The 27,310-nt window shown below is 42.6% G+C and overlaps 1 protein-coding gene across 2 annotated transcripts in view; it reads left to right on the top strand.

Annotated features, from left to right (window-relative positions):
* RIN2 (Ras and Rab interactor 2) overlaps nt 1-25,401 on the top strand; it is a 196,368-nt gene extending 170,967 nt beyond the window's left edge. For both annotated transcript variants that reach the window (XM_073557428.1, XM_073557427.1), the window contains 6 exons: nt 84-175; nt 4,497-5,594; nt 17,773-18,078; nt 19,317-19,448; nt 23,786-23,949; nt 24,162-25,401. In XM_073557428.1, coding sequence (XP_073413529.1) covers nt 84-175; nt 4,497-5,594; nt 17,773-18,078; nt 19,317-19,448; nt 23,786-23,949; nt 24,162-24,500 — 2,131 coding nt within the window. In that variant the 3' untranslated portion in view covers nt 24,501-25,401. The remainder of the gene's footprint in view (nt 1-83; nt 176-4,496; nt 5,595-17,772; nt 18,079-19,316; nt 19,449-23,785; nt 23,950-24,161) is intronic.
* The last annotated feature ends 1,909 nt before the right edge of the window (nt 25,402-27,310 follow it).

Here is a 27,310-nt window from a genome sequence, read left to right as displayed (position 1 = left end):
ACGTGATCAGTAAAGTGGCTCTATAAAAAAACAACAACAAAATATCTGTATTAATGCTCCGTTTTATTTGTCTTTGCCAACAGGGATGTCCTTCCCTTTACTTTGAAGTTGCCTCACGCCATTGCCAAAGCCAAGTCCGATGCTGAACTTGAAGATATTTCTCAACTGGGGATCGGTGAGTGAATGTAGTAATTATTATGCCCCATTGTCAGGTCCTATGCTGTACGGAGCTCTACGAGGACACTCATGGAAGTGCCCATGACTCAAGGCATAGAGACTAGCTCTATCCATGCAGGACATGATGGAGACATGAGGCGTTCTTGCCAGCTCCTTAGTTGTGCTGCACAGTACCTATGCCATGTGTATCATGCCTAAGCTTAGGGCTCATTTACACTGTGTGATTTCTGGGAATGAGTTTTCCGATAATCGCCCAGTGTCTTATAGGCTACCAACCACTCAACAAACAAGCAGAAACATGTCTGCCAAGGGAAATTACTTTTAAAGTTTGCTTTAGAATCATCATTCTAAGCAGCACATACAACTCCAGTGTAAATAGGACATGTGCTGCCGAGAACAATCTATTAGTGATCTATCAGCGCACATGAAAAGCGCATCTGGCCTGTCTATGAAACGACCACTGGTTGGCTTCTATGTAGCTATTTGGCCAGTTGAACAGTGTAAACAAGCCCTTAGACCTGTGCACCTAAGCAAACAAATCACTTCTACCAGTGGGTCAGCATTTAACTATGAAATACTTACAAGGGTTTTCCAATTAAAGCATTTCGTGGGATAGGTGATAACTTGTTAATCGGTGTGTGTCTGACTGCTGGGACCCTAACAGATCTGCAGAATGTGGATTTTCTTATTTCCTACAGCTTAGATAGGTCCACCATGGTCATCTCCACCGCTTTCTTGATTGTAACAAGCCATTGTGTGCTGGTCTTCCTCTTCACCTTGTTTCTTCTTCCGGTACACTTTGATTTGATCTGGGTTATTTCCCATCTTATTTGTAGCTGGGATGAATATACCTCCTTAAATGTGGCAGCCAAATGTAGTCCATGCCTCCCCTAGAAGTGAATGGGGTGGTTCCAGAAACATTGTAGCACGGCGAGCTATGTGATTTTACTTCCTTTACAAATAATTTGTAGTTTATTTTCTGTAACTGGAACTATATCCATACTGAAGCTAACTTTAGAAACTTACAAAAAGCAGATTTTCTGACAACCTACTTGGCCTGCATGAGATAAACATTTGAGTGCTCTCGTCTTTCCTCCTTCTACATCAGTCCTGGGCCTCCTACAAGTAGGCCAGACATATGTTTGATTTCTTAGCAGAGTTTCCTGTTACTCATGGTTATAATCTATGAAAGCACACAGCATGTCTTTTTTTCTTTCTGACCACGCACTGTGCTAAATTCCTAGTCTTGCAATCCACACGCATGCAGCTGTGTGTTTACAGGCACAGAGATGGGGGTAAAGCCAAGCAGCTGATGATCTGGGCTGAGGCTGGAAAAAAAAAGGAGCTTTCAGCTTTCTTTTGCCTTGCCTGCCCTGCAAAATACTTTTCTCTGTTCCTTGTCAGGACAATACGCTTGTCCTGAAATGTTACTTAGCCTGGGGTCACATTAGTGTATAGCATCAGTTGCGATATGCTAATAAAACTCTGCTCAAACTCCGCTGCGAACTTGAGCTGAGTGTGAAGCTACCGTGGTCCGACCGACATAATTCACAGATCTTCTCTGCCTCATTGAATAACACTGGTCAGAGTGCAATGCGGGATTTTGTCGCATTGCACTACTGCGTATTATACGCCAGTGTCAGTGAATGAATGGGTAGGCGCACATCATTGTGTCTCCACAGAACGTGGGTCTGTGGGCAAAACACGATGACATGTAAGTTTTTTATCAGTAGCACAGGCTGCAAAACGTACTGAACACATGCACATGATTTTCACTTGGATTACATCTTTTCCGGCACCTGGGAAAAAGCGGTACTGTTCGCGCTGTTACCAGGCCCCGGGTGCTGAAGACAGCTTGGATCATTGTCACTTGGTCTCTCTGCGATAAGTGCGACCAGGCAACAGTGATGGGAGTTGTATTCAGCACCAGCTGTGTACATCGTGTGTAAAATAAATAAGGCGTGGGCTCCCGCATAATTTTCATAACCAGCAGAGGGAAAGCCCACGGCTGTGGGCTTATGTTAATAATCTGAGAAAGGGGACAATATCCCAAAAGGTTCCCAGGTTATTAATAACCGCTCACTTAGCCTTTATTGATTAGTTTAGGGAGACCCCAGAAAAAAATGACTAAAGGTCCCCCTATAAATTCTAACCAGCAAAGGCTAAACAGACAGCTGTGGGCTGTTATTAATAGCCTGAGAAGGGGCCATGGGTATTGACCCCCCTCTCATGCTAAGAACATCAACCCTCAGCAGCCCAGATGACTGAAAGTAGTAGCTGCTGTTGCACATAAGTCTGCTCAGCATGTAATATGCTGGAGACGAATGTCTAGGAGAGACTAGATGCTACGTGGTGATGACTGTCAGTTTTAATTATAAGAAAGTGTAAAAAAAAAATCTGACTTAGTGATGGATGTATATACTCCTCTAACTTTTAGAATTTGTTAATTTGCAGTTTTAAATGTCTCTACCTGTACGTCCACGAATGGGTAGCCCAAGTTTTTTCTTTATTACTTCGATGCCGGTTTTCTTCTAATTGGTTTTTTGGTGACAATATATTCTTATAGTTTAACTGAAAAAACCCAAGGGAATTTCCCATGTAGGTCAATGAAAAATTGTATTTATTATGATTTCTTGAACAATGACTTTCATTGTAAATAAGGTGTGACACAATGTGTGCCTCCAAGGCATGAAGTCACATAACTTTACCTGCAGAGCTAAAGTCAATGCACGGGAATATCTGAATATCCAGGATCGCTCTAGATTATAGTGAAATGATGAAATAGTACATACTCCTAGCGAAGAAAAGTCTCTTAGCTGCATGACTACACAAGTGTTAAAATGATAAAATATGTTATTAAATGTAAAAGATATAGGAATCTCCACAATGGTATGTCTACAATACCGGGATCACGTACATTATGGATTACTAATTTAATTTTTGTGACTGACCCATAGAAAGGTCCTGATACTGCACAATGTGACAATGTGACCCATCTACAGGTCCTGATACTGCACAATGTGACCCATCTACAGTTCCTGATACTACACAATGTGACCCATCTACAGGTCCTGATACTGCACATTGTGACCCATCTACAGGTCCTGATACTACACAATGTGACCCATCTACAGGTCCTGATACTGCACATTGTGACCCATCTACAGGTCCTGATACTGCACATTGTGACCCATCTACAGGTCCTGATACTACACAATGTGACCCATCTACCAGCCCTGAGACTGCACAATGTGACCCATCTACAGGTCCTGATACTGCACATTGTGACCCATCTACAGGTCCTGATACTACACAATGTGACCCATCTACCAGCCCTGAGACTGCACAATGTGACCCATCTACAGGTCCTGATACTGCACATTGTGACCCATCTACACGTCCTGATACTGCACAATGTGACCCATCTACAGGTCGTGATACTACACAATGTGATCCATCTACAGGTCCTCATACTGCACAATGTGACCCATCTACAGGTCCTGAAACTACCCAATGTGACACATCTACAGGTCCTGATACTGCGCAATGTGAGCCATCTACAGGTCCTCATACTGCACAATGTGACCCATCTACAGGTCCTGAAACTACCCAATGTGACACATCTACAGGTCCTGATACTGCGCAATGTGAGCCATCTACAGGTCCTGATACTACACAATGTGACACATCTACAGGTCCTGATACTGCGCAATGTGATCCATCTACAGGTCCTCATACTGCACAATGTGACCCATCTACAGGTCCTGATACTACACAATGTGACACATCTACAGGTCCTGATACTGCGCAATGTGATTCATCTACAGGTCCTCATACTGCACAATGTGACCCATCTACAGGTCCTGATACTACACAATGTGACACATCTACAGGTCCTGATACTGCGCAATGTGAGCCATCTACAGGCCCTGATACTACACATTGTGACCCATCTACAGGTCCTGAAACTACACAATAGGTTCTGAAACTAGGCATTGTAACCCACTTAAAAGTCCTGATGCTAAAGGATCTGATCCAGTGACAGATCCTGTTACTACATAGTGTGAATGTCTGTTCCCTTCTCTGTGAGTTTGTAGTGTGCAGTAAATGCCATAATGAGTAACCCGCACTGACTGACTTGCCGATGTTGTTGTGCCACCCTGATGTTCGTGTGTCATCGTGTGTAATCTAAAGTAGATTAATTTTCTTGTAAACTTGTGAAAGTTATCGATTCTACTAATTTAATACCAGATACATATTTCTGCACATGTTTCTTTCACACACTGATTGTTGTTTTGTGCTTTTTTTTTTCTTTTAAGACTTCTGGAAATCTTCTGCAAACATCAGACCAAAATATCCTCCACCTTCTCCCAAGCCTCTCCCCCAAGGCAGTGTCAAGAGGCAGTCACATCATCTACCTCTTATAAATGGAGTGCATTCTCTCCGCACCAGAACGCCCTCAGAACTGGAATGTAGCCAGACCAACGGAGCTCTGTGTTTCATTAATCCTCTTTTCTTAAAAGTGCACAGCCAAGGCTCCGGAGGAAGCTTGAAGAGGGACAGCACAAGAACCCTAGAAGCAAATGGCCTAGAGAGGGCGAGATCCCCACCTCCCAGGCCCCCACCCCCTTCCATTAACAGTCGTCGCACAACCTTTCAGCTGTCCAGAGCTGTACAGTCAGAGCCAAGCATGCCAGAAACACTTATTAATACAAGACACGGGAACTTGGACTCTCCTAAAACTGTTGCTCCTATCCCCCCTCCTCGCTTGAAGAGACAGGCTACTATTAACAGGTGGCAAAACAACGACCAGACCCCATCACTTAATAGCTCCTGTACATCTTCTTTTGACTCTCAACCTGAAGAATCTCCACCTCAGAAACCGATGCAGAACATGAATGTCAACCAGATCAGCAATTCCCCGATGCAGGGCACCTTACGCATCCAGCGCCTGAGTGATATGAGCATCTCTACATCTTCATCGGACTCCTATGAGTACGACCGCATGGTGCCCGCATTTTACGAAGGTGACAGCTTGGAGGATTGTGAAGAAGAAAGTGACCAGGAGAGCATCGCGCCACCAGTAAAGTCCAAAAATAAAAGGGCTACGACTCTGGGACTCTCCAAAATTGTGAAAAGTCACCTGCGCAAAATGAGCGGAGTGTTCAGTTCCCTGGTGACACCAGAGAAGAAGATGATTAAGAAGATAGTTGCCATGTCTCGGGACAAGTGTACGTATTTTGGGTGTCTCGTACAGGATTACATCAGTTTTCTGCAGGAGAATAAGGACTGCCACGTCTCCAGCACAGATATGCTGCACACCATCCGACAATTTATGACACAGGTTAAGAATTACTTGGCCCAGAGCTCAGAATTGGACCCTCCAATTGAATCCCTGATTCCAGAGGATCAAATCGGTAAGAAACATCAGTTATTCCATGATATGACATAATGCCTGTATTGCATAAGAACTCATAACGCGGCCAAGTTCTGGCACCAATTACTCCCTCCTGATATTTCTTCATATATCTTAGGACTGAGGTTCAAGGATCCATAGATACGGTGAATTCAATCAGTGTGTCACACAACGTGTAGCCTAGAATATACATCCCAAATTCTACATATGGGATAGGAAATATTCCTTCAGATGTTTTTGTTTATCCATTAAAGGCTCGGCATAAGTAATGTGGACGCGAGGCCGAGGATGGGGGGGTGAAAAGATGAAAGGGATTCTGTAACAAAAACCACTTGCAGCATGGCTAATGCATCTGTCTTGGGAGTTTTATCAATAGCTTACGGTACTTGTGTCAGTCACAAGTGACGTATTCACAGATATTCAAGGTCTTACACCCACAACATGATACAGGATTTATATGGAAGTATATATATATATTGTAATGTAATAGAGATCTGCAAGTAAGAAGTTAATGTCTGCCAGGACCAGCACCCCTTGGCTGCACTTAGGAATTCCTTCTGCTTAGCTCGTCCCCTTTTTCCTCGGCTGGTGCCAGGGAGGTATACCGTGCCAAGCTACTCACTGCTTTCAATTCACATATTAAAGTGGAAATGAAAACTGAGAAAATAACCTTCCCAGGCTTGGCACCAGCAATACTAATTAAATTATTATTTTTCTGGTATCCGCTTTTCTGCATATGACTTAACCCTTTCTATGCCAGCTTTAGTGCCACTGCAAAACATCCCCGACTCCAGAAGGATTGTGTGCCGTGCTGCATACGTATAACGTGCCAAGGATCCCCACCACCATAGCTTAGGAGATGGAAATAAACAGGTGGATACCATTGGCGTCCCCCGATCTAGTGTGTTATTGTACCTTTTATATGGAGTAGTTGAAGTGTGATTTACAATGCCAGTATTACTTTATATAATAAGCAAGGACGGAACTATGTGAGGTGCAGGATCTGTCACAATGGCCCTGGATTATAGGGAGGTCCAAAAGGTCCTTTGGCCCATATGAAAAGACTATTACTATTAAAAGACCTGCGTTGGTTTGGAGCCCTATTGGAGGTTTTGCATTTGGGACGCACAAGTTTCAGGTTACTCCACTGATTATAAGGAAGGAATCACAAAATGAAATGTGCTAATGAATATGGATGTATTGCTAAGCAGGAGCCAATGTCCCTTTGAACATGAGCGGAAGGGAAGGCTGCGATTGGCCTTGAAGTTATAGAAATGATTTTATGTATCACAAGCAAAGTTTCAGGATCAAATATTTTTTTTCTGTAGCTCAGGATTATTGTCTATGATGTGTGATGATTAATTTTGTTCTTGCATACTTCTTAAATTTTTGTTGGTGGCAGAGGGATTCTCATAGAAAATCGTAGGAAAGACTGGAGAGAAAATAAGACAAATAGGGTCGACATGTAAATAAGAAATAGCAGATTAGACTAACCAGATCCATAGAATTTATGAATTTTGGAATGCTTTTCACCTGCTGCGGTTCCATGTTTTATTTGATGCGTTTAGAAGAATAATACTATACTGCAAGAACATGTATGGTTTTTCCTGAGGAAGAAGTGTATTATACTTCGAAACGCGTCGAATAAAGCCACATGTCTAATTATTTTCTGGCAATTGACATCTTCAATAATGGGCAATGAGAAATAACGCCACTATTTTCCTTTGTCTTCACATAGGAAATGGTAGGCATTTTGTAATGTTTGGATGTGCCAACCAAAGATCCTACTTGTATGGATGGACCAGTTTACAAGTGCCAATGCTGCTTGAGTGACTGTGAAAGTTGGGATGCTTTGGGCAGTGACTCTCATGGAACCTCAGCCTTACACCTTGTGTACTCTTCTAGTCTTCTAGCTGGAGTTTTATGGTTCTATAAGGCGGTGCCAATTTCATGACATAGGCTCGTACTGTACCTCCAAGTGCCACCAATTGTATACAGAATTAGTAAGAAAAAAAAACATAGTGACCTGTTCCATTGTATAATCCCCCCCTCAAGGTAACAATCACAGGGATTTCACAAAGCCCTCCCTGTTCCACGGCAAACACTGTCTCTGATCAGCAGTACGATCATTACCGCTGGTCAGCGAGCTGCGGTTCCCACACAGTCATCGCGTGAGCCAGCAGATAAGGGGGACAATATCCATGGCCCATTACCAGCCTGGGAATGCCAGCCCCCAGCTGTCTGCTTAAGCTTGGCTTTTTGTCAAAAATGGGGGGACCCCACGCCATTTTTTAAAATTATTTATTCAAATAATTTTAAAAAATCAGCGTGGGTACCCCTCTACCCCTCTACTCTTGATAACCATCCATTATAAAGCTCACAGCTGAGGGTTGCAGCCCACAGCTGTTAGTTTTGCCATGCTGGTTGTCAAAAACCTTACATCCTTTTTTTAATTTATTTATAGCGCAGGCGCTGGCTGATGAATACTCCCATCAGCCGCACCTGCTCTCGCTGTTATTAGCGACAGAAGCATAGGCTGATGGGAGTAGTACAAACTTTTTACCGCCAGTCACAGCTGCTGGCACTTTGACCGGCGGTAGGATCAGAACCGCCGGCGTTTGACAGCGTGGGATGGGAAACACCTGATGGTCAGGGTGCTGAACCCGGACAGTAGGTGTTTGACACGGATACCGAACTTTACTGTTCGGGTTCGCCCATCACTATCCGTAGCAGATGTTCTACATGTGATTGTACTTGTAATGGGAGCGTTCTAAGTCATAAATAGATATAAATGTCTTCAACTAAAATCAATGCTCCACCTTTTGAATTATTTTTATTAGTAGATGATTGTGAAATAAGAATCTTAGTATATTATTATAGCCATCTCACCCTTTACCAGTAGGAGTGATCAGATACAAACTTTAAGAGGGTGTTCTCAAGATGAGTCTTCAGGAACGCACCGCCCCCGGCTTCCTACTTGCGCTCCTGAAGATTGACAGTTCAGACTGGCATCATAGGAGCGCCGCTGGTTCAAATTCTCCCAGGAAGCTTTTCCTCTTAAGCATGGGAGAAGCACAGGAGGACTGAATCTGTTCGGATCCAGCGATCTGGCCAGCTTCAGATCGGTGCGAGCAGGATATATGTAACCAACCAGGCCGGGACTGCAGAGGTGGCCGGCAGATCAATCTGTACACTATAAAGTTAGAAGTCCTTCCATTTTTTAAAAAGGGGTAAATTTGCAAAGTTGCTTGTTTTTACAAAAACTTAGCAGTTTTACCCACTTATGAACTTGAGACAACAACCACTTTAAGGTTGCAGGAAATTGTAAATTCTGTCGCCAGGATAGTTGTCCTATTTACAGTAGTCTGTATTCTGTTTGAGTGCTCATAACATAGATTAATACATCGGGCTACATACATATTGTGTTTGCATAGAGATGGAACTCTATGTAGTAAAACTCATGGATGACATAATATATTCTGGGAATTCCTAAAATTACCAACTGTGTTTACTTAGTGTCTGAACCTTCCCCTGAGAAAGTCAATGCTTTCCTAACCATTGTCAACAAAACCTATTTATTACGTGAGCCTCTCGGCTGAATTGTTACCTAATCCATCCACCCACGAGACGTAGAAACTAGACCGGTTTTCGTGTCCTGGGGCCATGGGACGTCCTCCATTGTAGTATGTAAGTCATCCTACTATAGGACATACATAACACTTTTCTTTCGTATAGGGATATTATTGTGACTACTGTTTCTTTCGCTGGTGACTCTTCTTCATAATATATTTTTAGTGTATAAGCATCAATAGTATAAAATACTATATAAAGCAACATGATGTACAATGTATGGATGCCACATGTATGACGCAGATGCCACGTGTGTGGTACCCTCATCATTGGCAGCTGCAGATACTGTGGATGTCCCAGTACTTCTAAAGCTGGTCATATACATTAAATCAATAAGGCCGAACCTCTTGATTTTGCCACTACCAGCCAGCAATCTAATACGTACAGGGGACTTACAATCTCCGTAGAAGATTTTGGGGTAGAGAAGAACCGGGCAGTTTGATTTTAACATGTCCGATCCATTGTTCTACAGATCAGTTGCCACCAGATGTGTTTGGCAGCAGCATGCTCCCCCTTCCCACTGAGTGCCGAGCCTGCATATGTATGAGGGGGTCGGGAAAGAAAGCTGTTAGGCAATGAGTGGCCAACAGATATGTTATGAGCGTGGCCAGTCTGACCACTGTGCGGATCTAGCACTGGCCCAGGATTATATCATGGCCACTTAGAAAATCCTGGCTGCAATGCTATCAGGACAGTGTCATAGAATCATAGAGTTGGAAGGGACCTCCTGGGCCATCTGGTCCAACCCCCTGCTCAAAGCAGGATTCGCTAAATCATCCCAGTCAGATGTCTGTCCAGCCTCTGTTTGAAGACTTCCATTGAAGGAGAACTCACCACTTCTCGTGGCAGCCTGTTCCACTCATTGATCACTCTAACTGTCAAAAAGTTTTTTCTAATATCTAATCTGTGTCTCCTCCCATTCAGTTTCATCCCATTGCTTCTAGTCTTTCCTTGTGCAAATGAGAATAAAATTGATCCTTCTACAATGTGACAGCCCTTTAGATATTTGTAGACAGCTATTAAGTCTCCTCTCAGTCTTCTCTTTTGCAAACTAAACATTCCCAAATCCTGCAACCTTTCCTCATAAGACAGGGTTTGCAGACCGGTCACCATTCTGGTCGCTCTTTTCTGAACTTGCTCCAGTTTGTTGATGTCTTTTTTAAAATGTGGTGCCCAAAACTGGACACAATATTCCAGATGAGGTCTGACCAAAGAGGAGTAGAGGGAAATAATGACTTCATGTGATCTAGACTGTATGCTTCTGTTAATACATCCTAGAATTGCATTTGCCTTTTTTGCTGCTGCATCACACTGTTGACTCATATTCAGTCTGTGATCTATTAGTATACCCAAGTCTTTTTCACATGTGCTGTCACTTAGCCCTATTCCTCCCATTCTGTATATGCTTTTTTCATTTTTATTGCCCAGATGTAGTACTTTGCATTTCTCCCTGTTAAAATCCATTCTGTTAGTTGCTGCCCACTTCTCCAGTTTATTTATATCTTTTTGAATCCTCTCTCTCTCTTCTCTAGTATTAGCTATCCCTCCTAGCTTTGTGTCATCAGCAAATTTAATCAGTTTACCCTCAATTCCTTCATCTAAATCATTGATAAAGATGTTGAACAATACAGGGCCCAGAACAGAGCCCTGTGGTACCCCGCTTGAGACATTTTTCCAACTGGATGTGCAGCCATTTACGACCACTCTTTGGGTCCGATCACTAAGCCAGTTATGAATCCACCTAACAGTTGCCTTGTCCATTCCATACTTAGTCATTTTTTCAATAAGGATTGTATGAGAGACTTTGTCAAATGCTTTGCTGAAGTCAAGATATACTATATCTACAGCATTTCCTTGATCCACCCAATCAGTGATTCCGTCATGGAAGGATATTAAGTTAGTCTGACATGACTTAATAGTTACAAACCCATGCTGACTCTGTTTAATCACTTCATTCTTATCCAGGTATTGACATACATGTTGTTTAATAATTTGTTCAAAGATCTTTCCTGGTATAGAAGTCAGACTCACCGGCCTATAGTTGCCTGGGTCCACCTTCTTCCCCTTTTTGAAGATAGGAACAACATTTGCTCTTCTCCAGTCTTCTGGCACTTCTCCTGTTCTCCAAGAATTTTCAAAGATTATGGAGAGGGGTTCAAAAATTTCTTCTGCTATCTCCTTCAGTACTCTGGCGTGTAATTCATCTGGACCTGGAGACTTGAATTCATTTAGGTTAGCTAAGTGTTTCCTCACTATCTTTCTGTTTATAGATATCCTGGATTCTTCTATTCCCTTAATAGGACAGTGAAGAACAGTTGATGTTACATTTCCTTTCTGAGAGAAAACAGATGCAAAATAGGAATTTAAAAGTTCAGCCTTCTCAACATCCTGTCTTACCATTTCATCATTTTCATCCTGTAAAAATCCTATAGCATCTTTGACTTTTCTTTTACTTTTGACATATCCCCAAAATCCTTTATTATTGCTTTTGACATCTCTTGCAAGCCTCAATTCATTTTCAGCTTTAGTAATCTGATTTGTGCCCTGCAGGTTCTGCAGACAGCATTATATTCTTCTTTAGATATGCCTCCCTCTTTCCATTTCATAAACATTTTTTTCTTCCTTTTTAGCATGTGCTTAAGTTCTGTGTTCATCCATCCTGGTTTCCTTAAATGCTTCCTATTCTTCCCTCTTTTCGGAATTGTTAACAACTGTGCTTTGAGAATTTCATTTTTCAAGATTTCCCATCCTTCCTGGACATTTTTGTCTTTAAGTATATCCAGCCATTGGATCCCTCCAATTCTCTTTCTGAATCCCTTAAAATCTGCCTTTCTGAAATCTAACCTTGACGTCTGAGTATTCACAGGTCTTCCGCCTCTAGTTATCCAAAATTCTAAAATAGCATGGTCGCTACCTCCTAGGGTCCCAGCCACTTTTACCTCCTCAACCATTTCCTCCCTGTTTATAAGGATTAGATCCAAGGTAGCAGTTCCCCTTGTTTTCTCCCCTACCTTCTGGAAGATAAAGTTGTCAGCAAGAGAGGATAAGAATTTCCTTGACCTGTTAGTTTTGCCTGAGAGAGATTCCCAACAAATGTCTGGATAGTTGAAATCTCCCATGACAACTATGTCATATTTTTTGGAGAACTTGGCCATTTGATGCATAAAGAGTTCATCCATATCTTCAGCTTGCACAGGCGGCCTGTAGTAAATGCCTACAATGGTGTCCTTTCCATTGTTCTGTCCTTGTATTCTTACCCAAACAGTTTCCACAGAACTCCCAGTCTCTGAAGCTTCAATCTCTGTGCAGATATACGCGTTTCTAACATACAATGCGACACCTCCTCCTCGTTTATCAAGTCTGTTTCTTGCAAATAAGTTGTATCCTTCTAGTCTTGTATTCCAATCATGTGTATTGTTCCACCAAGTTTCAGTGATTCCAATGACATCATATTTCTTTTCCTGTGTTAGTAGTTCAAATTCTCCTTGTTTGTTGCCCATGCTTTGTGCATTAGTATAGAAACATTTTAGTTTGTGATTGGTTTCTCTCTCTCCAATATTTTTATTAATTAGATTCTTTTGTCTTTGTTCTTCCTTTCCACTTCTAATAGCAGAGTTCTCAATAGCATTTGTCAGGTGTATGGCTTTTTCTGGTCTTTTGCTTCCCTTCCCATGTTGTTCTAGTTTAAAGCTCTCCTTACAAGTGTAGCAAGGCGACTTCCAAATACATGTTTTCCAGTCTTCGTAAGATGCACCCCATCTCTAGCAAGTAGTCCATCGTATAAGTAGTTCACTCCGTGATCCAGAAATCCAAATCGTTGCTGACGGCACCATCGACGTAGCCAGTTGTTCACCTGCAGAATCTTATTCCACCTCCTTGTTCCATGGCCATCCACTGGGAGGATGGACGAGAAGACCACCTGCGCTCCCAGTTCTTTCACTTTCTTGCCTAAGTCTTCAAAGTCTCTGCAGATGGTTTCCATGTCATTTCTTGCGGTGTCATTTGTCCCCACATGTAGTAGCAGGAATGGGTAGTCATCTGTAGGTCTGAAGAGTCCTGATATCCTGTCAGACACATCTTTAATTTTTGCACCTGGAAGACAGCACATTTCTCTTGAAGTTATATCCGGTCTGCAGATAGCGGCCTCTGTTCCTCTCAACAGGGAATCCCCCATGACCACCACTCTCCGTTTCTTCTTCACAACGTTTTTCTTTCTCCATCCAGGAGGACTCTGAAGGCGTACAAGGTTGCTGTTTGTTGGCAAAGTCTTATCCTGATGTATTTCTTCATCGTTTTCCTGCGTGAGAGCCTGGTACTGGTTCCTGAGAAGTATGGGTGCTGACTGCCTCCTGATCCTCCTGCTTCTCTGGGTCACATGTCTCCATTCCTCTGTTTCTTCAGGTGCACTTCGAATTTCTTCTCTTTCTGTAACATGAAGAGATAATTCTGCTCTGTCTAAGAACTCTTCACCTTCCTTAATGATCTTCAACGTAGCTAACCTCTCCTCGAGATTTTGCAACTTTTCCTCCAACAGGGACACAAGCTTGCATTTGTGGCATGTGAAGTTTGGCTTTTCCACTGGTAAGTCTGTGAACATGTAAGTCAGTGTCAGTGTGTATGGCCCAGTGCTATCTGTTATATGTCACCGTGGTAAATAGAGTCCTCTGGTACAGAGCGTACAGTCCTATTAGTTCATATGTTCTGTTACTTCCCATCAGCTCATATAATCCAATATTAAGTGTAGCCAGGAGTGAAATCCAATGTTTGCTTTTCTGCTGAAACCTGCTGCGCATCATCTGTGTGTCGGCATTATAAAGCGGCATTGCTCAATCATCCAGACAGAAACTTGTGACTAATGCTTGAAACTCCATGTGGTTTTGGCAGCATTATAGCTTAATAGGAAGCCATTGTGCTAGTCAGCATTACAGGAGCTGGAGGTGTCTACATAATACCTTGCAGTTACTATTTATAACCTGAGACCCTGACATTGTCCTCCTAAGGTACTGCAGGTGAGGTAATCCTCTAAATCGGCTTCCAGGAAAGTTCACGTGTGGTTAGGGTTACGTGAAAAGTGTGGTTTCCGAGATCTTCAATGCTGCAGCTGTATGTAGCTGTTTACATTGTATGGCCAAATATGTGGCTATCCAATTAATCTAGAGAGGTTGAGGTGGGCCAAATACGTGGCTATCGATATAATCTCTACAGAGGTTAAGGAGGCTATACATGTGTAAGTTGTTGGCCAAATACATGGCTATCGATGTAATCTCTACAGAGGTTAAGGAGGCTATACATGTGTAAGTTGTTGGCCAAATACATGGCTATCGATGTAATCTCTACAGAGGTTAAGGTGGCCATACACGAGTTAGCTGTTGGCCAAATACATGCCTAGCGATATATTCTCTACAGAGGTTAAGGTGGCCATACACGAGTTAGCTGTTGGCCAAATACATGCCTATCGATATAATCCCTACAGGGGTTAAGGTGGCCTTACACATGAGTAAGCAGTTGGCCAAATATATGACTATTGATATAATCAAGTTCTATGGAGGTTGAGGTGGCCATACACCTGAGTTAGTTACTGACCAATGCTCATTTCGCAGACTGCTTCTACCCCATAAACAAGAACGTTGGTCACCTCTGGAAGAAACTTAACTCCCCTGAATACAAAAGGATTGGTAGTTGATGTTCCAACATGTCAGATGCTTCTCTATCCCAACAGTATATGTCAGAGAAGCCAGGAGGCCCAATAGACATCAGCTTATCTGTTGCCTAAATTGGCAGGTTGGCCGGCTTATATCTAATATATATCAGGACCTTAACTTCGTCTGTACACAAAACGTAACACTCATTTTAGAGGTCAAGCTGCAAAATAAATTGGATTTACTTAAGCCATATTCATCTTTTAAATCAATGTCCCTAATAATCTGTTCACACTCATGTAAGATTTACCTTAATATCAGAGCCATGACATCTAGAATAGATCAATTTTCAAACAGATCCAAAGATCCCATTGAGACATGATGTAGCCTGTCAGGTTTCCATCCCGGTTCAGGTATATTTGTGAGCAGGAATACCATCACACACTCTCCTGTTCTTTCCTTCTATCATACCAGAACCCTTGATGGAAAGAGCATGGACAGGATCTTTGTAGTTCGTCTTGTCTTGTGCATTGTAACCCCTGATTCCGGGTTGGAATAAGTAAATCACAATGGCCAGCATTATTTATGACGACGTAGAACAAAAGTGAAAAGACGGAGGATTTCTTCACAGTGTATTTAATGCTAATGCTGCTCCATAAAGATCTCAGTGTTCGGTGATATCATTGTTATTCAGTTGCTGTGCAAGATATTGTAATTCCTCCTTGTGTATAACAACATACAGAGAGGGAGTAGGCACTGGGCCTGAATGTCACTGGACATGATAAATATACATGTCCTCTTCTGAAAGGACGGGAACATAGCTAATAAATAAATCTAATATTCAGACACCAATCGTCTACTACGTCGTAAGCCCCCCATACACTTAGTAAAGCTGTCCGCAGCATTGCTCACCACCCACACATGCAAGATCAGTGCGCCCAAACGTGCCTGTCTTATCAATATGGAAAAGGGAACCGGCTGTTGCCAGACATCTCTGGTGGCCACTGATCTCCCGAGAACAATTGGATCGGACATAATGAAATCTAACATGCCACGAACCAATAAATTGGCACATAGTAATATGTAAACATGGAGACACTTTGTTAAAAATACTGTGCTAAATCCGTTGTTGGACCCAACACCATATTACTTACACCTTTGTGCTTTATCAGCTTCATTGTCTGCTATTTCAGGGCCATCATTTGAAGAAAGGGTAAATAATCCATCTCTAGCAGATATTCGCACTGTTTCCTTTATAGTGGGCGCTAAGACATTGAGGCGCAACCAGTCACACTGATGTGTTGAATCTCGAATTTAGCTGAACAACCAATTACATGCTGAACCGCAGTGTGTAAATCGGACGCGCATTCCTCAGGCTGACACATTAGTGTAACTGATTGATTGAATGCGGTCACTTATCGCCAGCAGTTCCTGGGAAATCAGAACAGTCCACATTCTGAGTTTATTTTAGGAATAATCGTAGCTGACTAGTGCACGCTTCACCAGGAATGCAGAGATTGAGCGTTTCATAGTCAATATCCTTCTGTATTGCTTATCTCTTAGTGCCACAGAGCCTTGCGTAGCCTCAGGACCTATTCATAGTGCCATCTTCGAATGATCCAGGCACACGATTTGGGGGTAACCTTAATGGGGGCCAAGACTATTAATAATGTTTGTATGATACATGCTGAGGGTTCTGTCAGAAGAAGTCACATTACGGCTTGATATCATGCATTTATGGAATCACTGTCTAAAGTCACAGATGAGTCACCTGTAATGTTGAGTCAGCGGTGGTTCAGTGGCTAAATATTGACAGTGGTTTCTCAGTGGTTAAGTGTTGACAGTCGCGGCTCAATGGTTAAATGTTGACAGTGTCGGCTAAGTGGTTGGCACTGTTGGCTTGTAGCACACTATTTAATACCAATTAGTAAAGTCCCCGTTTGTATACGGTATATTAGAGCAAGTGGTTGTCATAGAAGGGTTCCCCTCAGGACCCTATAAGCCAGAGTGGACACCCACCTACAAGCCATGGATGGCGATTAGTGATGAGCAAACATGCTCAGCTAAGGTGTTATCAGAGCACGCTCCGGGGCTATCAAAGTGTCTTCAGCGTGTAGGAATAATATGTTCGGGTCCCCGCGGCTGCATGTCTAACAAATAGGCAATCCCTGCATGTGTGGCGGCTGTGTAACAGCCACTGGGACTCAAACATATTATTCCTATATTCCTACACGCTGAAGACACCTTGATAACCCCGGAGCGTGCTCTGATAACACCTCAGCTGAGCATGTTCGCTCATCACTAATGGCGATTCATCTGTATGAGCGTGTTGGTTGCTGCAGAACAAAGGAGATTTTTTTTTGGGGGGGGGATGTTATTTGAATCATATCTAACGATAAGCTGAAAATTGGTGTTCAGGGGCGATCACACTGTTTAATCAGTGGCATCAAAAGTTGGCTTACGCCCATAAGTAAAAATAACACCCTGGAAAGCTGGCCAGTATGACTGCCGATGGCCGGTATGACAGCTGTCTTAGACTTCCCCTTGGAGTGTTAATATTAGAAGCGTGCCATGGTGTTAGATGATGTAAGGGAGGGTGCGTTACCAGATTTTTGTGTTTAGGACACTTTCTGTGGAGAGTAGAATATTGTAATATCATTCATATGACATGCATATGGTTAGGCTGCTGGACATGTGCAAAGACCGAAGACAAATGTTATTGACATTGTATCTCGCAAAAGTGATGACAGAGAGAGATCGATACATAGATAGTAGATAGATAGATGTCATGATGTTATCAGTTTCTTGAATATTGGTAATTCCCATAGGCTCCTTTGATTCTGTATATTCAGTGTTGGTTTTCCCCCTGTTTCTGTCATTTTCATTGACCTGCTTCAATGACTTTTTCAGATGCCGTCCTGGAGAAAGCCATGCACAAATGTATCTTAAAGCCCCTTAAAGGCCACATAGAAAACATGCTGAAGAACTTCCGCACAGTGGATGGATCCTGGAGCCAGCTGAAGGAAAACCTTTTGCTTGTTAGGAGGAGGACTCCTCAGGAACTTGGGGTTTTGACCCCTACGCCGGAGGCGGTAGATGTGGAAAAGATCAGATTCAAGTTCTCTACCATGCAGAAAATGTATTCTCCAGAGAAGAAAGTGATGCTGTTACTGAGAGTCTGCAAGCTCATTTATACGTGTATGGAGAATAACTCAGGTACAGATCTCCTGCACTGGATGCTAATTCCCATAAGTAGGGTTGATAAGTAAAACAGGCACAAGAAGGCAGTTCCTCAGACATTAGTATTTCCTTGCTTCCCTTATGGCAGAGGGCCTGATCTGGTCGTCCACAGTCAGGGTTAATCAGCTGAGCTGCTGAGGACGGCATGTTTTATTAGGAATGTTCTTCTGTACTGGAGATGATGCACTCGGCAGAGCCTGTGCGTCCCACAATGACTCCACGGTAAGGCTATTGAGCCTCAGTCCAATAGGGCACACCATGTATGAAACCTGACGCAAACTGGTGTACAGCTCGACACTTCTATGGGCACTGTCATATGGCTGCCCAGAACTTGAGCCATAATAATAACGACGTGTGGGTGCGGCCCAAGGTCCAACATAAAGTCAGAAAGGGTTAAATTAACTTGACAAGACTGGATCACAATACTATAATAGAGGTCCTAGTAGTAACATTTTTTCAGGAAGAACTAGTTGAAAGGCACTAATACATATAAATATTGTATATATACTCTGAATATATGTGTATGTACGAGGGGCGCCTGAAAACTTCGAGGCCCACCCATGAAATCTTTTTTGCATGGTCTTGTTTTGCAATGCAATATGCTATTTAGTTAGTTGAATGGTCTCATGAGCAATCTGGATTTATTTTGATTTTTTTTGTTTCCGTTACAGCATTTTAAAGTTGGGTCACAAGGCTGAAATATGGAAATGGAGAAGTTGGCAAAGTTCACACATCGGCTGTTGCAATGGCTGCAATTCCACCTTCCACCAAGGTGCTTTTTCATCTGTGGGAATAGGTGATAGTCCGAGGGAGCCAAATCAGGGGAATAGGGTGGGTGCTGAAGCAGTTGGAAACCACAGGAGTGAATTGCAGCAGCCGATGTGTGAACTTTGCCAACTTCTCCATTTCCATATTTCAGCCTTGCAACCCAACTTTAAAATGCTGTAAAGGAAACAAAAAAAATCAAAATAAATCCAGATTGCTCACGAGACCATTCAACTAACTAAATAACATATTTCATTGCAAAACAAGACCATGCAAAAAAGATTTCATGGGTGGGACTCGAAGTTTTCAGGCACCCCTCGTGTATATATATATATATATATATATATATATATACCGTGTATATATTTTGGTAAAACTATAGATCCTATTCTTGTGCCATTGTTTTCACTTCTATCAGTGGTAATTCTTTGTTTCTGTATCCTTGCCAGGGAGGATGTATGGCGCAGATGACTTTTTGCCAGTATTGACTTATGTCATCGCTCAGTGCGACATGGTGGAAATTGACACTGAAATTGAATACATGATGGAACTGCTGGACCCAACTCTGCTACATGGAGAAGGTAAAGTATGGCTGTTCTATAAGGGTGGAGAAAGAATAAGGCCGGAGTCACACTACAGAGAGATATGGCCGAGTCTCGCAGGTTAAAACCAAGCTCTGGCACCGGCACTCCGGAGCGGAGCGTGCAGCTCCATGTATTTCTGTGCGGCTGCACGCTCCGCTCCGGAGTGCCGGCGCCAGAGCTTGGTTTTAACCTGCGAGACTCGGCCGTATCTCGCTGTGTGTGATCCCGGCCTAATGGTGATAACTGTAATAACAATAGCCATAGATTAAAAAAGGGAACGTGTTATCAGAAAGTGACCTTACTGTTTAAAGAGTAACTAAACTCTTTTTTTTAAATATAATTGTTTCCAGTTCAATGCATTTGTCGATTTGGTTATTTTTCCTGGTCACATTATTTATGAATTATTCTTCCTTAGGCTAGTTTCACACTAGCGTTTTTGCCAGCAGCGCATGGCGCCGCTAAGCCCCGCCCCCTGCTGTGCCCCCTCCGGTCATCTCCGCCTAGTATCGCACATCGCTGCATGCGATCTGCACACCCTATCTTTAGCATAGGGTGCGCTGACCGTGTGCTAGTAGGATTTTGCGTGCGCTGCGCCCTTTTGACGGTGTGCCGAGCGCACCAAAATGCAACGTGTTGCGGTCGGCGCACCGTCAAAAGGGCACAGCGCACGCAAAATCCTACTAGCGCACGGTCTGCGCGCCCTATGCTAAAGATAGGGTGTGCAGATCGCATGCAGCGATGTGCGATACTAGGCGGAGATGACCGAGGGGGCGTGACAGGGGGTGGGGCTAAGCGGCGCCATGCGCTGCTGGCAAAAACGCTAGTCTGAAACTAGCTTTATATAGTGCCATCTTATTCCGCAGCACTTTACACATATAGTCATCTCTGTCCGCATTGGGGCTCACAAATAGTGATGAGCGAACTTGCTGGGATGAGGTGTTATCCGAGGGACTCTGGTGTGCTCGAAAAATATATTTGAGTCCCCACGGCTGCATGTCTCCCGGCTGTTCGACAGCTGCAACAAATGCAGGAATTGCCTAACAAACCTTAAAGAAGGTACAGGTGCTTTTCACAAAATTAGAATATCATCAAAAAGTTAATTTATTTCAGTTCTTCAATACAAAAAGTGAATCTCACATATTATATAGAGTCATTACACACAGAGTGATCTATTTTTAGTGATTATTTTTGCTAATGTTGATGATTATGGCTTACAGCCAATGAAAACCCAAAAGCCATTATCTCAGTAAATTAGAATACTTTATAACACCAGCATGAAAAATGATTTTAAAATCAGAAATGTTGGCCTACTGAGATATCTGCTCAATAAATGCCCTTAATTCTTGGTCGGGACTCCTTTTGCATCAATTACTGCATCAATGCGGCGTGGCAAGGAGGCGATCAGCCTGTGGCACTGCTGAGGTGTTATGGAAGCCCAGGTTGCTTTGATAGCAGCCTTCAGCTCGTCTGCATTGTTGGGTCTGGTGTCTCTCATCTTCCTCTTGACAATACCCCATAGATTCTCTATGGGGTTAAGGTCAGGCGAGTTAGCTGGCCAATGAAGCACAGCGATATTGTTGTTTATAAAGCAGATATTGGTATTTTTGGCAGTGTGGACAGGTGCCAAGTCCTGCTGGAGAATGAAATTTCCATCTCCAAAAAGCTTGTCGGCAGAGGGAAGCATGAAGTGCTCTAACATTTAATGGTAGATGGCTGCTCTGACTTTGGTCGTGATAAAACACAGTGGACCTACACCAGCAGATGACATGGCTCCCCAAACCATCACTGATTGTGGAAACTTCACACTAGACCTCAAGCAGCTTGGATTGTGGCCTCTCCACTCTTCCTCCAGACTCTGGGACCTTGATTTTCAAATGAAATGCAAAATTTATTTTTATCTGAAAACAACACTTTCGACCACTGAGCAACAGTCCAGTTCTTTTTCTCCTTGGCCCAGGTAAGACGCTTCTGGTGTTGTCTATTGGTCATCAGTGGCTTGACACAAGGAATGTGACACTTGTAGCCGATGTCCTGGATATGTCTTGTGAATCTCCCCCAAATTTTTGAATGGCCTTTTCTTAACAATCCTTTCAAGGCTGCGGTTATCCCAGTTGCTTGTGCACCTTTTTCTACCACACTTTTTCCTTACACTCAACATTACCTCTTGAAGCTCATCAAGAGAATGCCAAGAGTGTGCAAAGCAGTAATCAAAGCAAAAGGTGGCTACTTTGAAGATCCTAGAACATAAGACATATTTTCAGTTGTTTCACACTTTTTTGTTAATTATATAATTCCACATGTGGAATTCATAGTTTTGATGCCTTCAGAGTGAATCTACAATTTTCATAGTCATGAAAAGAAAGAAAACGCTTTGAATGAGGTGTGTCCAAACCTTTGTTCTGTACTGTATGAGTTTCACTTTTTGTATTGAAGAACTGAAAAATTAACATTTTGATGACACTCTTAATTTTGTGATAAGCACCTGTATACATGTATTTCTTGTGTGATCATTTCTGTACGGGGAAAGAATGGATTCATGCTGAAGTCTTTGTTATATCTGGCACTTTATAAAGAGTGAAGTCACTTTACATTCAAATGCCGTGCAATGTGTAAATGAAATTTAAGAATGTGGTTTAGTAATAGTCATAATAATATATCATGTTAATATTGGTCTTCACCAGTTTCCGGCAGAGGGATAATATGCTGCGCCAGTTTTCCTGTACCAGTGATATTTTTTGTACAGCATGGTCTTTCCATTGCAGAATTCCTATGTCATTATGGTCAGGTCCTAGTAACTTGTTCCATGCTGCGGAGGAGTTGTATGTCTGAGATAACCCCAGGGGCCTCCTCCTGCTTCCTAGACCCGTCTAATCAAAGCCATAGCTACAATAGTCCCTGCTTGGGGAAAATAGCCTGGCACTTAGAGATAATAAAGTGACATTAGGCAGAAGTATAGATCTGGAAACATATAGCTCATCAGAACAAGTAAGATATGGAATAAAACAGCCACAGCTTTTCTTATGAATACAGCACCTACGGTAATTGTTGGCAAAAAGACCATTTTTTATTAATGTGTCCCAATTTGCCTGTGCTGTGTTGTCTTCTCCTACTAGATTTACAGATGATTTTTCAGAATTTTACCATTTATAGCCTATCCTAGCATTTGGGCTGAGACAATATGGTGATGTGACAGGTTGATTTCCACACCTATGAGCTCAGTGACAACAATGCAGCAGTAATGTAGAAAGCAGGCAGTGCTGCTTATTAGTTTTGCCGGCCCCACCTATGATATCATGGAAAATTAAAGATGAATTATTTCCACTTTACATCACATGCTTTTGGCTACAACAGGACTGGATGGTTTCATCCCATACTGCTCTGCGCTTCAGAGAAGAAAGGGGGTGTCCAGTTTGGATAACCAGTTTTCATGTGCTCTTGTTAGGGAGTTGAAATAACAGGATTTGAATTTTTCTAGGCTGAAGTGGAGAGTGGTGACAAAGAGTGTCTCTTAAGGCTCATGCAGATATCAGTTTTTCTCGTATCGGCACTGTCCGTGTTTTTTCACGGACATCACTCGTACCCATGATAGTCTGTGGCGTCGTTCACAGGTGTGAGTTTTTTATCAGTCCGAGTGGCCACATAAAATCACAGAGACTTCTCTAATATTGATCTGAGTGTTGAGTCAAACTCGAAAATGCAAGTCTAAGGATCCGTGAAAAAATCCATCAGCACTAGGATGCCATCCATGTGCTGTCTGGTTTTCACCAGCTGTCTGATATGAGAATCTTGGGAAACCTCCATCAGTGTTTTTCTTTTCATCCGAGAAAAACTGATGAACTCTGACTAAACTGTTGGTAAAATCCGACTCACTGACCAAACTCTGATGGCACTTTGCTCAAAAACACTGATGAAACTTGGATTGTTTTCCTGAAAACAAGAAAAATCACTGACATGTGAATGAGCCTTTACTCCGGAGGACCAGCCTTGCCTTGTATTATTCAAACACCCCTTTATTTGATAAAAATGTGTAATGCTTGTACTTGTGGTGCTGCTGCAGTGAAAATGAAAATTTGCCGGCCAGTTTTCCCACTAATTACAGCAGATCACTGGAGATCTCACCAGATTTTATCAAGGGACTTTTATTACAAGTTGGGAGCAGGAAACCCCTAGAAATAGGGGAGCAGAAAAAGTTGTAAAGTCTTTTCTAAGAAGATTCGTGTGAATAAGAGCTAATTATGAGTTTGTAACATACATATTGTGACATTTTTTACAAGCTGACAATGTGGCTTCGAATTTACATCTCTAATGTGACTGCTGTCTCCATTCACTTCTAGGAGGCTACTACCTGACCAGTGCGTATGGAGCTCTATCCCTGATAAAGAATTTCCAGGAGGAACAAGCAGCTCGATTACTCAATTCTGAGACCAGAGATACATTAAAACAATGGCACAAGAGGAGGACTGCAAATAGGACCATTCCAACCATTGACGACTTTCAGGTATGACCCTGGCAGACCATGTCCTTTATGTAACTTAAGAATAAACCAATGATAACTTTGTAGAATTTCAGTGCATGCTGACATACCCACCAAAATGTCATAAATGCCCATCACTCCTCATAGTAATTGTTTTTAGAAGATTGATTCCAAATTATTAAGTTATTATGAGTGTGATTTCTTGTAATTGCCCTTATCCGTGCTCTGTTTTACAGAACTACCTGAGGGTGGCCCTGCAGGAGGTGGACAGCGGATGTACTGGGAAGACGCTTATTGTTAAGCCCTATACCACCACCGAAGACTTATGCCAGATGTGTGCCCTGAGGTTTAACGTAAAGGATCCAGAAAATTACGGCCTCTTCCTTTACATTGAAGACACCTGGCAGCAGCTGAGCGAGGACACCTACCCCCAGAAAATCAAAGCCGAGCTGCACAGTCGACCCAACCTCCAAGTCTTTCATTTTGTGTACAAGCGCATCAGTAACAATCTCCAAGGGATCATCAGCTACGACAACGATGAAGACGATAACAATGACGACGATGCCGATTTTTAGAAGCTGTATGTCAGTTCCACGACGGTTAGATTTGCACTCGAGTAGGCCTACAGAGGTGGACTCTAGCTCTGTGGGGCACTATCTGCTACTGAACACTTAAGCAGTGTATACAAGTAGCCAAAATGTGGTCACGTGAAGGTCTCGATGGAAGTAGATTTTCAGTATTCACGTATCCTAGATCAAGTATGTCAATGGACTTTGACGAAAGTTTGGAGTTGTTGAGCGCCAGGCAATATTCAAGACCTTAGTGATTGGTCACTCTACGTAGGTGATGTTGCCATAGTCTATGGAATGACGGAAGCATTGTGCCTGTATATATTTCCATTTTTATTAAACGGGTTTTTTTATAGTCCTGGAGAAAAGCGAATAGAAAGAAGTTGGTCTTGTTCAAAGAATTAGTTGGCACTGAAATATGGGTTTGTCCATTAAATACACACAACAACTCCTCTCATACATGTAAATGTCCCGAGGAACAAGGCCGTGTCCTCAGCTGTACTGTTATTTTGTAATATACTCTCTCAGTGGAGTCTTTTGTATGATGTATATATTATGTATTTTTCTATGACAGTGACTCCTTGTTTTATAAGCAGCTATTATGTTGTGTGTGACTTATTTTAACTTTTTTCCAACGTAGACGTCAATAAGAACTAGTACATTTGATCACGTGCATCACTGGTGATGTCACTAGGCAGTACTAGATATTAAGGTTTCTACAGACACTTCCAGTCCCATGTAAGCCTCACTGGCTACAACTCTGACTGGGAGATACGCTCATTGTCATCCACTTTAGTACCAATGGCACATTATTCAAAGCAAAGAGGATATCTCATACCACTGTTACATGGCGGTAATCGTAATACATGTAGACATGTATTAATACAAATCTGAAAATATTTTAATATTCTAATCTGACACATCGCACATACTTAGTGTCATATTTCAGTAAACGGTGAATAATGTATATACGAAAATGGTGACCGGTAGAGGTAGGTTGTTGAGGATTGTAAGCTCCCTAATTTTTGAGTGATCAAGTCCTCAGGACAGACCCCTTCATATTATCTTATTAGGTAGTGTTACAGGTACCCTAAAAACACCGAAATAGTGAGCGGCATTGGGCGCACTCCATGAACTCCTTAAATGTTTTTAAAAAGAGCTTGTGTCATATATTCCTCATCCTCTGTGAGCCCACGTAGGCCTCTGCAGAGTCAATGAGCCGTCTTGGGCTGTTCCTAATATACTAGGACAGCTACTTGTTCATGTGTCCATTGTATCTATAGGTGTCACCTGACAGAGGCCAAAGGTGTCCAAATGGCCTCTATTTAGTCCATATACACGATATGTCTGTATACCTTTTTTTTTACTGTACTGAACACCACAGCACACTGTGCTATTACGGAGGCATAACATAGGTCATGCAATATATACAGTGAGGAAAAAAAGTATTTAGTCAGTCAGCAATAGTGCAAGTTCCACCACTTAAAAAGATGAGAGGCGTATGTAATTTACATCATAGGTAGACCTCAACTATGGGAGACAAACTGAGAAAAAAAAATCCAGAAAATCACATTGTCTGTTTTTTTTTCATTTTATTTGCATATTATGGTGGAAAATAAGTATTTGGTCAGAAACAAGCAATCAAGATTTCTGGCTCTCACAGATCTGTAACTTCTTCTTTAAGAGTCTCCTCTTTCCTCCACTCATTACCTGTAGTAATGGCACCTGTTTAAACTTGTTATCTGTATAAAAAGACACCTGTGCACACCCTCAAACAGTCTGACTCCAAACTCCACTATGGTGAAGACCAAAGAGCTGTCAAAGGACACCAGAAACAAAATTGTAGCCCTGCACCAGGCTGGGAAGACTGAATCTGCAATAGCCAACCAGCTTGGAGTGAAGAAATCAACTGTGGGAGCAATAATTAGAAAATGGAAGACATACAAGACCACTGATAATCTCCCTCGATCTGGTGCTCCACGCAAAATCCCACCCCGTGGGGTCAGAATGATCACAAGAACGGTGAGCAAAAATCCCAGAACCACGCGGGGGGGCCTAGTGAATGAACTGCAGAGAGCTGGGACCAATGTAACAAGGCCTACCATAAGTAACACACTACGCCACCATGGACTCAGATCCTGCAGTGCCAGACGTGTCCCACTGCTTAAGCCTGTACATGTCCGGGCCCGTCTGAAGTTTGCTAGAGAGCATTTGGATGATCCAGAGGAGTTTTGGGAGAATGTCCTATGGTCTGATGAAACCAAACTGGAACTGTTTGGTAGAAACACAACTTGTCGTGTTTGGAGGAAAAAGAATACTGAGTTGCATCCATCAAACACCATACCTACTGTAAGGCATGGTGGTGGAAACATCATGCTTTGGGGCTGTTTCTCTGCAAAGGGGCCAGGACGACTGATACGGGTACATGAAAGAATGAATGGGGCCATGTATCGTGAGATTTTGAGTGCAAACCTCCTTCCATCAGCAAGGGCATTGAAGATGAAACGTGGCTGGGTCTTTCAACATGACAATGATCCAAAGCACACCGCCAGGGCAACGAAGGAGTGGCTTCGTAAGAAGCATTTCAAGGTCCTGGAGTGGCCTAGCCAGTCTCCAGATCTCAACCCTATAGAAAACCTTTGGAGGGAGTTGAAAGTCCGTGTTGCCAAGCGAAAAGCCAAAAACATCACTGCTCTAGAGGAGATCTGCATGGAGGAATGGGCCAACATACCAACAACAGTGTATGGCAACCTTGTGAAGACTTACAGAAAACGTTTGACCTCTGTCATTGCCAACAAAGGATATATCACAAAGTA

The sequence above is a fragment of the Dendrobates tinctorius genome, unplaced genomic scaffold, assembly GCF_039654945.1.
Source record: "Dendrobates tinctorius isolate UK_male_01 unplaced genomic scaffold, ASM3965494v1 ptg000250l, whole genome shotgun sequence".
Taxonomy (NCBI): Eukaryota; Metazoa; Chordata; class Amphibia; order Anura; family Dendrobatidae; genus Dendrobates; species Dendrobates tinctorius.
The sequence above is the reverse complement of the archived record's forward strand: the minus strand, read 5'-3'. Positions and strand labels throughout refer to the sequence as shown.